This window comes from Podarcis gaigeae, assembly GCF_964106915.1.
Source record: "Podarcis gaigeae genome assembly, chromosome: 10".
NCBI classification, from domain to species: Eukaryota; Metazoa; Chordata; class Lepidosauria; order Squamata; family Lacertidae; genus Podarcis; species Podarcis gaigeae.
In genome coordinates, this window is record NC_139686.1 from 40,523,514 (window position 1) to 40,538,060 (window position 14,547).

General features: G+C 41.5%; 1 protein-coding gene across 1 annotated transcript in view; it reads right to left on the reverse strand.

Annotated features, from left to right (window-relative positions):
• Positions 1–14,547, reverse strand: part of PTPRQ (protein tyrosine phosphatase receptor type Q) — a 110,315-nt gene that overhangs the window by 64,569 nt on the left and 31,199 nt on the right. The window contains exons 25-33 of the mRNA XM_083698846.1: positions 11,302–11,430; positions 9,413–9,559; positions 6,800–6,972; positions 5,021–5,231; positions 3,754–3,879; positions 3,487–3,666; positions 2,638–2,745; positions 1,592–1,873; positions 328–510 (exon numbers count right to left, since the gene is read on the reverse strand). Coding sequence (XP_083554972.1) covers positions 328–510; positions 1,592–1,873; positions 2,638–2,745; positions 3,487–3,666; positions 3,754–3,879; positions 5,021–5,231; positions 6,800–6,972; positions 9,413–9,559; positions 11,302–11,430 — 1,539 coding nt within the window. The remainder of the gene's footprint in view (positions 1–327; positions 511–1,591; positions 1,874–2,637; positions 2,746–3,486; positions 3,667–3,753; positions 3,880–5,020; positions 5,232–6,799; positions 6,973–9,412; positions 9,560–11,301; positions 11,431–14,547) is intronic.

Here is a 14,547-nt window from a genome sequence, read left to right on the forward strand (position 1 = left end):
GAACGTTTTGCAGTGGCACACAAACAGTATTGAATTGTTTTTTGACAAGCCTTTTACAGGCTACTAATTAACTTGCCTTTGCCTGTTCAAATTTTATTGTTGTATTTTAAATTTATATTTATGTGATTCTATCCCACCCCAATATCAGGGCAAAACAAAATAAATAGTAAACACAGATAAATATTCAAACCCCCCATCTATCATTTTTATTGTTAATCTAATTCTAAAGCAGTATTATTAAATATATACTATACAGTATGAACTAAGCAAAATAAACCAGCCAAGACACTATCATTTTAAAGTCACAAACTGCTATATTACAGTCACCTGTAATAGTTAGTGATAGATGTGTTGTGCTGATGGTTCTTTCATCAGTTCCATCAGTCTCTCTGAGATATACAGTATATGTCTCTATAATCCCATTAGGGACAGATGGTGGAAGAAATGATATCTCTATCTCTGAAGAAGAGATATTCTTATAAGTTACGTTTTGTGGTGGGAATTCAGGAACTGAAAAGGAAGAATTCAGAGAAAAGTTATTAAAATTTCAGATAATCATTAAGTGTATAATGACTGAGGAAGTAACAACTGAAACTCAAGCGTGAACCATCCCAGTCATCAAGAACCACCATCACTCTTTTATCCAACCAATTGGTAATCCTTGCAGACCTATCAGTACAGATTTAGTTTAGTTTAGTTTTTAAACAAAACAAAACAAAAGCAAGGAGAATTTTACAAAGCAGACTTAGCAACTTCAAATCTAGTATAAAAACACCGCAATGGGGTCTCTTATCATCTAGTTAGATTCCTAGTTCACTAGTAGGGAAATGATTTTTTTAAGACAGAGTATATTATTTCAAACCAAATTATATCAGATAGGAGTGTGAAGGTCTTTATTAATAATCAGCACTTGTTAGTCTAATTTGCCTTGTAATGAATGTATTTGCTTAGTTCTTTTCAACTGGGCAGAAGCTGTCTCCACCTGATTTTCTCCAGTTCCCTTGTACTATGGCAGTCCAGCTTCACATATCCCAAGCTTTTCTTGAGTATCCCCAACTCTCAAGAAAGGCTATTGGGAGACAACTAGGGTATATAGTGAGGGCAGGATGCTAGAAAACCCCACTGCATAAAAGCAAAGGAGTTTGCCCCCAGTTTTGACTGACACTCCTCTCTTCCTGGGCTAACTTTCAGGGAAGACTTGCTGGCTGCAGGCAGAAGCTGAATTGTTGGTATCTCCTTAACTGTTATCAATACTCTTTAACACGCTTAGCAGCGTAATTCCGGTCAAGATTCAAGGAATTGTCATTTCCTATGACTTCCGCCCACCTATCTGGCTTGCTACTCTGGGCTGTTGGAATGGAGAAAAGCGTATTTTCTTCCTGTCCCATCTGATACTTAGCACACGGATAGCAGTGTGATCCCCTACAATAGAATATACCAGATGTGAAACCAAATACATGTTCTACCATGATATATCAGGTTCATGCCCAAATCCCTAAGATGCTTATCTGAAAGAAAATCCACTGGAGTTTAATAATGCTTAAAATGGAAGCCACAGAGATAAAACAGTATTCCAAAATCCTGCACTTACCGGTATCAGCTGTTCTTACAGACAACAGGGGAGATGACTGATTCCCATGCCCAAGACGGGTGAATGCCCTTACAGAAATATTGTACAGAGTATATGGTTTCAAGCCATTTAAAAGAAGATTTGTTGCTGTTGTGTTTCTCAGAATTAAAGCACTAGCATCATCATACATGACTTCATAATGAGTTATAATCCCATTAGGCTTCTCAGGTGGTGACCATCTTAAACTTATTTCTGTGGCAGTCACTTCTAATATCTCAACATGTTGGGGTGGTGAACCTGGTTCTTTAGTTTAGAAAACATAAAAGAAAGTCACTTGGAGTCGCCCCCCCCCAACATATTAAACATCTGTCTACATCAATTCAGTTTCTTTAAGAACAACTAGAAGTTACAGTAAGACCAGGAACTGATTGATGCAACATTTTTCTTCTCCCCATAGTTATGCTGTCACTGTAACATCAATTATGGGTAAGATAGCTAGGCATCTTTTCATCAATCATGGAATTATGAGTCAAAATGTAACTTAAAAGTATAGTGAAGGGTAATATTTTCAAAGAATGACTCATTTCCAGCTTTTGAATATCCAAAGAACTATGCAGTTTCTGCCAACATTACCAGTTAATTTTAATGCAAAACAAAAACACTATATATGTTTTTAATATGTAAATGTTTGGGCATATTGGCACTGAAATATAGAACTAGAGATGTGACGGTCTGAGGGGGGGGACGGACAGAAAAATGAAGTGGTGGTTTCCTTCTCCTTAATTTTCCTAGTTTTTTTGGGGGGGGGACCCTTCACATTTCAATACAAAACCTAGTCAGCTGGTGCTTCTCTAATTTAGAAGTAGATTTCTATCATGTAAAATCAAAGCAAGAAATGCTGCTGTCCTGTTTTAGTTAGGGGGGAAACCGAATATAGCGGACACAAGGAAGTCCAGGGGGATCCTCAGAAACACAGATTTATTAACTTCCACTAGGTAGACTGCACAAGATGGACTAATCAGCAATGACATAAAAAATTATAAAATCAACATGACCAATATGCTTACCATCCTCAGGTGTTCTCACAAAAATATCATTGTCTTCAGACAGAGCACTTTCCCCTATAGTTGTGGAAGCCGCTACTCTCATTTTATAATTTGTATACTTTCTCAAACCTAGAAGGAATAAGAAGAAAAAACACTGCAAGCACAAGACACTGGTATATTGGTGTGCCCTATTGAAATTAACCAATTCATACAGTTCTGATTCACTATAGAATGGGGTGGGACCCTGGCTTTGGATTCTGCCACATTATCTTTATGATTTTATCTTTCTAAATTCTGTTTTCCACTAGTTGTTGATAATATTGTGTGAGAGAGAGGGGGGGGAACCACTAGAATGAAAATACAATCTAAGACCATTTGTATTACTAAATACCACAAAAGTAGAAGAATCTAAAGCTAGATTAAAGTATCTTTTATTCAGCATTCCTCCAAGGTGAAGATGTGCAAAGCAATACCTGTAAGTATTGTCAATTCTTTAAAAGTATTTTGGTTCATTAAAGCCTGTTGAATATACGTAGAGATGCAGAAATACAGTGGTACCTCTGGTTATGTACTTAATTCGTTGCGGAGGTCCGTTCTTAACCTGAAACTGTTCTTAACCTGAAGCACCACTTTAGCTAATGGGGCCTCCCGCTGCTGCCACGCCACCGCCACACAATTTTTGTTCTCATCCTGAAGCAAAGTTATTAACCAGAGGTACTATTTCTTGGTTAGCGGAGTCTGTAACCTGAAGCGTATGTAACCTGAAGCCTATGTAACCCGAGGTACCACTGTACAGAAAAGTTAAATCTATATTCTATTCCAGCATACCTTTGATAGCTACTACAGCAATTATTTAAAAGCTACTCTTACCTGTAATCAAGATGCTGTTATTTGACGTAGTCATGTGAAAAGCTCTATGTGTATCCAGCTCCATTGCATAAACTGTGTAATGTGTGATCTTTCCATTGGGGTTTATTGGTATATCCCAATAAAGCAAAACTGAGGACGAACTAATATTTTTATAATTGATATTTTCGACTGAGCTTGGAACTGCAGAACAAAAACAATCCATGAGTTAGAAGTGTGGAGAAAAGTAAGTACCTTCAGCATGAAATTATGTCAGCAATAAAATTTTACCTTGTTCACTTGTCCTAGCAATGAGAAGAGCTGGTGGTCCTTCTCCAATAATGGTAAAAGCAGACACCTCAAATGCATATTTAGTGAAAGGCTGGAGTCCATTTACAAGATAGGACAGCTGCTCAGCTGAAAGGTTGATGGTATCAGGAAATGTTTTCAATGCATTTTATATATACATAAAGGAAAAGAAAACTATTGTTACCATTATATTACATCTTAAACACCAACACAAATTAAGTAAATTTACCCCCTTAAGCAAAAACCAATACTGGAATAAAGATGGAACAGAGGACAGTATAGACAGAGGTTAGAAATTAATCCTGAATTGAACTAGACTGAAAAATGGGAGTCACATAGCACAATGCTATGCATATTTATTCTGAAGTAAGTCTTACTGAAGTCAAGGAGATTTACTCCCAGGTAAATATGTATAGGATTGTGGCCTTGGAATGTCTCCATTCTTGTAGTATACACATTGGTTAAAAAACAGAGAGAGTTAGTTATTCCTATTACTGTATAATGAAAATGGAAAGTGTATTTTTGAATAGTGAAAATCAGTAATGATAATATAAAGACTGAATGACTATTTTTAAAAATGAACTTTCTAGCCCCAGCTTAATTCACACTTTACTTTCAAATGGATGTAAAGAAAATCAGAATGTGGCCTTCTGTCTTGTTGAATGCCTTCACTTGAAAAATTCAGAGAGGTATTTTAAGCCTGTATCCGCCAGCCAACCCTTGTTAAATGGGTCATAAATATCCATACTTAGTCAAGAAAAATACCCCCATTGATAATGCTGTGCAAGAGAGTGTGCTAATGACACCATTGTGTCACAGGGTCATCTCCACCTGTTTGTTGCTCCCATGTAGCTGAGTTGTAACTTTTTGACCTATTTACCCTCAGTGGCATTTGAAAACCTATCAGTCAAAAGCTCCTGGAAAAATTAATGTCCACATGGGACATGGAGATATGTTAATCTCCTCCAATCACACCTGCCTTGGCAACTGAAATAACTGATTGTCTATGCAGCTTGCTCAACGGCTCTGGCATCTTCTTTCTCTCGGTGGAAGGTCAACTGGGTGACAAGATGCTAGTACTCTCTGCTTGTGTGGCATTCTGCATTTGCTCCAGGAGGGGGCTGGAATTTGACTTCAGTAAATGACCCATTAATAATTTGGTTGGTCTCTGTGCTAAGGATCATATATGTGACAGCAGCCTTTTGAACAATGAGGGAGGTAAGTGAGGGAGAGGGACTTAGAAACTTACCAGAATCTGGATGTAGTTCTGCAGCTCTATTCAAAATAGGCAAATTATCCTCAGACATGCTCGTAAATATTACTGGAGAAAAGTTGTGCACTGTTGGAAACATCTCAGCTGAACCTTCATATGAACCAGTGGCTGTTTCCACTTCACCCCACGTGAAAGATGGTTCTGTATTCTCATTTAAAACGTCTGGATCCAAAGCTTCAATAAAATCCTAAAAATGAAAAACAAGGAAGTTAGAAAAACTCACTGTGCCATCATTTGCGGGACCAGGCATTGGGCTCCCCATACCCCAACCCATATAAATAAGAGACCAACAAGACTGGTTTGGGGCTAAAACAGGGCACAACTTAAGATATTCAATAAATACAAGGTATTTATATACCTTGAATGTATAAGGTATTCAATAAATACAGATGAAAGAGGTTTGGCTTGGGCATGGGGCAATCTAAATACTTCTGACCTGCCGGCTAGAAGTGACGTGTGGTCAATCCAGGTGGGGGTTCTTAAGACTTACATCAAATAATGTGACCCCCACAAAGATCTCCATCTGGGGGAGTGCCTTCGGCCCTGGCCCCGCCTGGGCACACAGAAATGGCCACTCCCCCCAGATCCATTTAACAGGATACCCCAGAGTTTGGAGGGGGAAGCAGAGAATACAACAGTGAGGGAACGAACAGGTAGTGCCCCAGGTGTGGGCTGCTTAAATGGACAAGGGGCGGATCTGAGGGAAGCCTACCCACTCTGTCGGCTCTGCCCCCTGGCACAGCCCACATCCCCATTTGCCAAAACAAGAGGCAGGCTAGAATCTTGTTCCTGATAGGCGGTGGGGGCTTCTGCCAGGAAGGGCATGGCAGTTCCAGTTTCCACATCAGGGCCCCAGTGAAGCCTCTGCCATCCCGCAATGCCACCACACCAAGAGGGGTGAGCGGACTTGCTGCCCAGGTGAGTATGGGGACAGAGAAAGGCATTCCGCACAGCTGGAGAGGGGCATGAGACATCCTCTTCCAGCCAATCGGGTGAACGCTGGGGGGAAGGTGGAGGTGGAAGCTTGGTGGCAGCTGGGATCACCTTCCCCCTTTGAAAGGTTGCAGCAGCCAATGCCCAGCCTCTTGCCCATGTGGAGCCGATCACCACTGAATCACCCACTGTTGCGCCTTCTTCATTTTGCATGTGTGTGGCTCAAACCAAAGGTGAGAGGACTGGACAGGTTAAGACATTGCTATGGAATACTCAGTAGCTGTATTTGGGGCCAGTGTGAGGAATTTTTTTCCTGCAGACTAATTGGCTTGTCTGTAGGTTTTTGCCTGCCTCATAGTAAACATCACAATTTTGGTGGATAAGGCATTGGGTGGTATCTTTTAACATCAGGATACCTCGTTAAAAGGGTCCTGGAAGGGATATTGCTGAATGGGATCCCACACAGAAGCTGATGGGCCATAGCACCCCTTTTGAGAGGCGGCACTGGCAGGAATGTCACTCTTGAACCATGTCAAGGGGCCAACCCATCCCAGGTTAAACCAGCAAGCAAGCTGGTTTGCCTTTGCCAAACCATTTTACATCTGTAATCAATAAATTTGTGGCCTGATTTATCCCATACTGTGTCTTATTTATCACTGGCAATCCCCACCACTATGCAGTGTGCCTTATGCACCCGGGACAAGTGCTTGTTTCTGGCTAAAACTCTAATTTCCAAGTCTTACATAAGAATTAGGAATAATTATACATAATAAAGTGAATGCACAGAAAATCAGTAAGTAGCAAATCAGTAAGTTAAAGCACCTTGATTTTTTCTGTTAGAATTGTATCTTCAAGAGTTTCCCCTGTGTCCTCAAGTGAAACCTTTACTCTGTACTGAGTGATGATTCCATTTGGTTGCTGTGGTTTCTTCCAACCAATTCGAACAAAGGTTGCAGATACCTCTGCCATATGCAAATCAAATACAGGTCCTGGAACTGGAAAATAAGGAATATAATGAAAATGAAACACTTTAATTATTCTGTCTGTATCAAATCATTAATTGGTTATGTCAGATAAACTTTTAAGTATCACAAAATATCATTTCTGCAAGGATTTGGAGTTTAAGATTAAAATGTAATGTATTGTATGACTATTAAAATATGAACTCTGCCTAATAATACTGTCAGAGTTTAAATCTGGACCATGGCACCCTGAATGTGCAAAGGTGCACAGAGTTGTGTAGACAACAGCTACAGTTACACAAAGCGTGTTCTCCTTCATGGAGAGCACGTGTTGCGCTGGGGGCCGCCAGGACACTCCAAAGTTGGGGGCGGGCTAACTGATCGTTGGCCACTGATGCGATTGGGGCTTCCCTTGTTGTTGGGAAGAAATTAATGTTGCCATTTATTGATTGACAGCCAGAAATGCTAAAACTCCTTGCACGAGGCTAGGGCTTCCTCTTTTCACCCGTGCAGCGGATTGCCCGTCCCTCCCTCCCTAGAATAGGGTTGTTCGCTTTGACCTTGCTATGCCTGTCATGGGGTCTTCTGCTTTGGAGCGGGGGCCTGGTAGGAATTTTGTCCATCTGGCTGATTGGCTGGGGCCATTTGGTTTTTGCCTACTGCGTAGCAAATCGTCACAACTTGTAAGGTTGCGGTTAGGCATTGGTTTATGGTTTGGTTGGTTGAGGGGCATGGATTGGCTGTGCCTGCCCCTCTAATGCTGCTGCTGCAAGGGATTCCGTTAAAGGAATTGGGGGCTAACTATTGCTTGTCCACTCTGTCAAGGGGGCTCGGGCCATAGCAATGAGCTCCTGGTTGCATTTGGGGTGAGGGCAGGTTCCCTGCTCCGCGTAACCCCCAAGTGTATTCCCCCATTCTGACTTTCGCATCGTGCGGAATGTCAGTCTGTCCCCCATGGTGGGGGCAGATAGTCGCAACCAATGCCTAAGCAACCACTCACAAATTTGTATTTTAATAAAGTTGTGGCCAAAATTATGCCAAAAACCTTAAACAAAAATTCTGTGTGACGTGTGAGTAATTGGGGTGGACCTGGGGACCTCGACACGCAAGTACCCTGCAACTTACCTAGAGAGTACTGAGATATGGTGCATATTAGTTATATTAAAGTCTGGTCTGTAATTTCCTAAAACTTCTGGATCCACGAAGGACCTCTTCAAGAGGGGCAACATCACTGCTTCTTTCAAGGCAATGGGCATAACACCCTGCTGAATTGAGATAAGTGCACCACCGTCTAAGAACTGGCTACCAAATATTTGGTTTGGACCCTCCAGTCAACAGTGGCTTCATTGCCACTGCCACAAGTGTTCTGTCCACATCCTCGGCTGCAACAATTGAAACTGATCCCAGAAGGAGCTTCAGGGGCCTCTAACAGACCTAACAGAAATTATGCCTATGAAAGTAGAGCTTGATTGTAAATGTTGTATAAAATGATGCTACCTTAAATAAGCTGTAGAAGTAAAGCCGGTCTCTTCACTGAGCAAAACTATGAAATTCCAATTTACTATTTACTGTAACCACTTACTGCCATCTAATGGTCAAACAGCTGCTGTGAATGAAAGACGATTTTCATTCATAAGATGTGAACATGGGTGCCTACAAGTGATAATACAGGTGGGGGAGTTTCGGGCAGCACTTTTTAAAGTCCAGCCTGACTTCAAAAAGCAGTAAGCAAATTAAGTTAAAGAGCAGGGTGGTTGCTGTCGAGGGATTGGTGGGGAGGAAGAGAATATACCATTTATGTACTGGTGTCAGTTTCCATTTAATTTACTCCTGTACATAATCCTCAAACCGCTTTATGTTTTGTATTTTTCAAGATTCCTAGTAGAACAAACACATGTAGCTGCTTCAAGTATAACAATGTGTACCAAAGAGTCAGTACATATTGACCAACATTCAAAATGGCAATTAAAAGAATTAAAAAATGAGGTTTGAGTCAGGAGATCAGGAAAATGCTTGTTTAAATCGGTGTGTTTTCAAGATCCGGCAGAATGCCTATACTGATCAGCCTCTTGTATTTCAGCAGAACTACTCTGCGCATATGTGTGATGGATCCCTCTTTTATCCTACTTGTTGGAGTGTTGGGGAGATGGGTATTTGTTCCTTTAACAGCTGCATGAGAGGCAGAAATGCAGCCGGTACATTTCCCCCTTCTCCCCTCATAGAGGGAAAGGCAGAGTTTCTGCTGGTCATGAAGCTGCTAAAGAGACTTGAACCCTGTCAGAAAATATTGCGGTAGCCATACTTATTTATGCTAAACTATTGTAGAAAGTATGTAACAGTTATTGGGGCACTTCTAATTATTTCATACATGTTTTTCACAGACCACATTTAAAAACACTGGCTTTCCAAAGAACGAGACAAAATAGAATATATCAATAATATGATGTAGTTTGTTATCAAGCATACAACTTACCTCCTGCAGGAGTGAAAACAGTTAGGTTTGACTTTGGCCCCACCCCGGCACTTGTCTCAGCAGCGACAAAAGCATCATAGGTTGTGAATGGTATTAGATTAGTAAAAGTAAACTTGAGGTCTTTTGTACTATTATCCAAAATATGGCCTGAAATGAAGAAGTAAGTTTAAAATAAATAAAAGTAAAAGAACCAACTTTTTCAACTGACCTGGTCACTGTTGTTACATTGAATAACAACTGCAACAGGCAATTAATGTTTAGTAGCTAGTTTATGTCAAATATGTGCTGAGTTTTAATGAGCACTGTTTTAATAAGCTCTGGTGAAATTCGGTTGAAAGCTAACTGCAGTGCAAATAAACCCTGTTCATTAAGCCAAAATAGAAAAGCTGCTTTCAGCTCACTATTTCCTGCAGCAAATTTTCCAGTCACTTTTTCCATTGACTTCTTGGGATTGGAGTAGATAACTTGGTGCCCACCAGATGTTATAATACAACTTCCATCAACTTCTGCCTAGGTTGTCAATGGTCAGGGATGATGGGAGCTGTAGTTCAACATCTGGAGGGCCATGTTGGCTACCCCTGCCTTAAGGCATGTCTGCTGACCCATTTGTGTTTTTGTCCCATAGGACTTAGCTGATAGCGTAGTGTCAGGGAACTGCCATCGGAAAGGCAGGCGGTGGAAGGGCTCTCAGACGCTAAGAGAGACTCAGCAGCAGAGGAAGGCACCAGCAGGGGGAGGGAAAGAGCGCAGAGAGAAAGTGAGTCGGAGGGAGGGCTCCGAGAGACTGCCAGCGAAAACAGTGGAGAAGTCTCAGGACCCCCCATAGGTACACCCACTCCTCTCCGGAAACTGTCTCGCCGAGAATCCCGAAGACGTGTTTCCATTAAGGAACTTTTATGTTGGAGCAGATTCCGCAAACGCCCACTGTCGGATTCTGCTAGCGATTGAGGGAGTCATGTTTAAGGGGGCTCCGCTTAAGGCAGAGTTTGAGGAACATGCCCAAGCTCTGAGGGACTAAGCTTAAACGCACAAGCAGCTCATCATCCCATCACACGTAGCATGGAATTTCTTTTTAAGCAGGCATAGGGTTACTTTTAAGACCTGGGCTTTTACAGTGCAACAGGCAGAAATCAAACAGCAATATTTTCACATTGCTGTCTCCATTATTAGGGGAAATTGTCATGTTATTTTTTGTATCCTAGACACACAGGTGCTTTCTCATGAAAAGGGGGCAACCCTAAATATAAATATCATTGGACCACACAGACTAGATTATCATACCAAAACCATACCTGCATCTATCTTCAGTGTGGACGGATATTAAATTAGCACAATACTCAGTGCAGTTCAATTTAAAATTATTATTTTTTAAACTTAGTCCTTCAAAAAGACTTAGCAAAAACTTAAAATCAAAATCAAATAAAAGGTAGTTTTGCATGAATTCAAATTTCTTTTTTGAAAGACCAATTAATCCATGCTTGCAGTAATGCAACCGTAAGCCTTACAATGGAACAATGGAAAATCACAAAGATATTGAGACATATCTTTGATTTTATTAGTCAGGTAGGGATTTGAAGAAAGTACACTATGCAAAAGTTCAGGGAAGCAGGTCCACACATAGTTTCAGAGACAAAGGACACACTGCTTTTTATTTCAATATTATCACACAATCCACTGTTCCAGGGAATGGGGCGGGGAGAGGGGACCTAAGCAAGGACATTAATTAAATGTTTTCACCAACAGACCTTGGAAATGAAAAACAGTCATCTTTCCAATCAAAAAATTAATTAAGCATTATTATTATAGCCATAATTTATGTTTGTTTTGTTTTCAGAACTTTCAAAAGAAAGCATGAAAGACAAACAAAATTACATTTCATGCAAACGTACCCAGTGGTCCATATAATTCAACTCTGTAGCTAAACTTTCCAGTAACAATGGTTGGTGGCTCCCAAGAAACTGAAAAAGACTTTCCTGTAATGTTGACTTTAACAAAGTTTTGAGGTGGATCTTCTGGAACTGAAATGAAAAGAAAAGGTGTATAAATCCCTTCTCTTGTGGCTGAACTAAAAGGATGCTGGCTCAGCTACAAGATATTCAAGAAGGAGTCTGGGGGGGCAAGAATTAACATCCCCCTGCCCTTAAGGGGAGTCCATATGTACATGTTAAACAATTTAATAAATTGTTCTGTGCACACCATAAAAATCCACCAGGACAGAAATTTTAATTCTGAAAAAGAGAATGTGTCTGGGGAAAAGAGGACATGTGGCGACCCTACACATGAGTAGCCTGTGACAGCCAGTGGAGGCAGGCGCACTCTCCTAGTGGTGGCAGTGATTCACTCCTTGGGCAGGGATGGTGCAGGGCAAGGCTGTGAGGTCTGGTAGCAGCATACTCGCAAGTATACATCTGCCACTGCTCCAAAGTTTCCCCAAGCTCACCGCCACTCCCCACCCATCCCTACAAGTACACTCTTGTGCAAATTAATTGAACCAAGGCATGTTTTCTATCTTACTCATAATCCTGTACTCAAAACAAACATGAAAAGTCAGTTGATCTTTATGGGGTCGGAAGCCTGCAGCCAGTAGAAGGAATGATGCGCTCACCACAATATACTGAGGTTCTACGAAAGAGAGTTATTCCAGAGCTGGAAAAGAGGTATCCTGGCAGTACTGGGATATTGCAGCAGGACCTAGCCCCCTGTCACACATTGAAAGTGGTGAATAAATTCATGACAGAGCAGCAAAAACAGGTACTTGATTGGCCAGGGAATTCCCCGGACATAAATCCCACTGAGAATTTGTGGGCTATATGCAAAAGAAGCCTCTGTGCTGTAGACTGAACAACTATGGAGAAGCTCATTCAGGCACTGATTCAAGTGTGGTACAGGGATCCGAAAATCAACAGTGACTGTTCAAAACTAGTAGACTCTATGCCAAACCATGTTCAAATGCTGCTTAAAAATAGCGGAGGTCATATATGTTACTAATGTACGTATATGTGAATTTTGTACATGTATGTGTGAGTTTTGTACAATAAACTACTAAATTCATTGTTTGTTTCAATTAATTTGCACAAGGGTGTACAGTTCCCTCACCAGGAAGGCATCATCACCTCTGCCCTCCCCCACAAGCCACCACTGATCACAGAGTTGATCAAAGAAACCTTTTTCAAAGAAAACGTCATTCCCCCCCCTAGAAAAAGGTCACTTTGCATAATGTCCTCCAAATTCCTCCACCATTTCCCATGGTGCCTGCTAGAACATTGCTTGCTCCAGAACAAAATGGAGGTTGCAAAAGGGTGGCCAGACTGCAAACACAATTGCAGTTGCTGTCACCTGCGGAGGCAACAAACAACAACAACCAAGCAATAAAAAAGAGATGGTCATTGTGCTAGTGCCATGGCTGATGGTGAGCTCTGCTCCTGAGAAATTCCTGAAGGATTTTGGTAAAATGGTATACTGTGCTCTGTGCCCCACACTGCCAATTCAGTCTTTCCTGAATATCACCATATTGGATAATTATCAGCCAGTCTCTGATATCCCATTTTTGGGCAAGATGCTGGAGTGTCTGATGGCATCTCAGCTCCTGCAGTTAGGGGGAAAGGTGGGTGGTATTATTATTATTATTATTATTATTATTATTATTATTATTACAATTTCTCTGCCCACAAATGTGGGGTAAAGTTTCAAGAGGCTATTTGTGCACAGTTCTGGTAGTATATCACTAGTTAAAGTTAAAGGGACCCCTGACCATTAGGTCCAGTCGTGGCCAACTCTGGGGTTGCAGCGCTCATCTCGCTTTATTGGCCGAGGGAGCCAGCATACAGCTTCGGGTCATGTGACCAGCATGACTAAGCCGGCGAACCAGAGCAGTGCATGGAAACACCGTTTACCTTCCTGCCGGAGCGGTACCTATATATCTACTTGCACTTTGATGTGCTTTCGAACTGCTAGGTTGGCAGGAGCAGGGACCAAGCAACGGGAGCTCACCTCGTCGTGGGGATTTGAACCGCCGACCTTCTGATCGGCAAGTCTTTAATCCACAGTGCCACCCATGTCCCTTAGTATATCACTAGTTGTTGTTTAGTCATTTAGTCGTGTCCGACTCTTCGTGACCCCATGGACCAGAGCACGCCAGGCACTCCTGTCTTCCACTGCCTGCCGCAGTTTGGTCAGTATCACTAAGGATCACTAAGGATACACCATTTCTGGAGTGTGGCAGTTGACATATTTTAGACTAGGGGTGGGGAACCTCATGCTCAAGGGTTGAACGCAGCCCTCTCGGGTTCTCTATCCAGCTCTCTCAAGATTTATCTGGGCCACCCACTTTGCTGGTCCTGCCCTGCATCTTCCTTGAGTGCTTTTGTTTGGCTGGAATGTGTCCTTGAACTGTGACAGTGAAGAGATTTGGCCGTAGTGTGTGTGTGTATTTAGGAACCTTTGACTTCTGCACACTTGGAATGCAGCCTCCTGCACAAAGGTAAAAGTCACACACCTGTTGCTCTGCCCACTTTTGACCTCTCACCCCACTCAACACTGCTATGCACCCTCTGGAAGTTTGCCCATAGTATGTAGCCCTTGGGTTCAAAAAATCTAGGCATTCAGGCACATAAGATTAATTAAAATAGATATGTATTTGTCGAAAAGCAAGAGAGATATACTAAGAGATATTGTTAGAGGCCTTAAAAAAAAGTTGAAAGCCAAAAAAGTTGCAGACCATTTGCTAAAAATAATCTTGGGAATGAATTCAAACTGTCTCAAATATTCGCTTGAACACTTTGTTAGTGATATCCCTGACATATTGCTATTTCTGCACAGCTGACAAAATGTTTCAGCTGCTTGAAGTGTGACAACGATTAGGTCAAACACGACATTATTCAAAGGCACTGCTGGACATGAAAAAAGGACAAATATTTTATATTACACTCGCTGTCAAAATGAGAACAGCTGCTAATGAAAGGAAATAAATCTCTCATCAATTCAAAGGATTTTTAGGTGCTTATTGAAGATGATGCCATCCTGATGCCAACTGTAAGGGCATTCCCCAAAATTAATGCATTATTCCTAAATGTTAATCTTGAAGTTGGCCAAGCAGGCCTGCAGTTCTAGTTAGGAGACATGTCTTACTCAGTGAA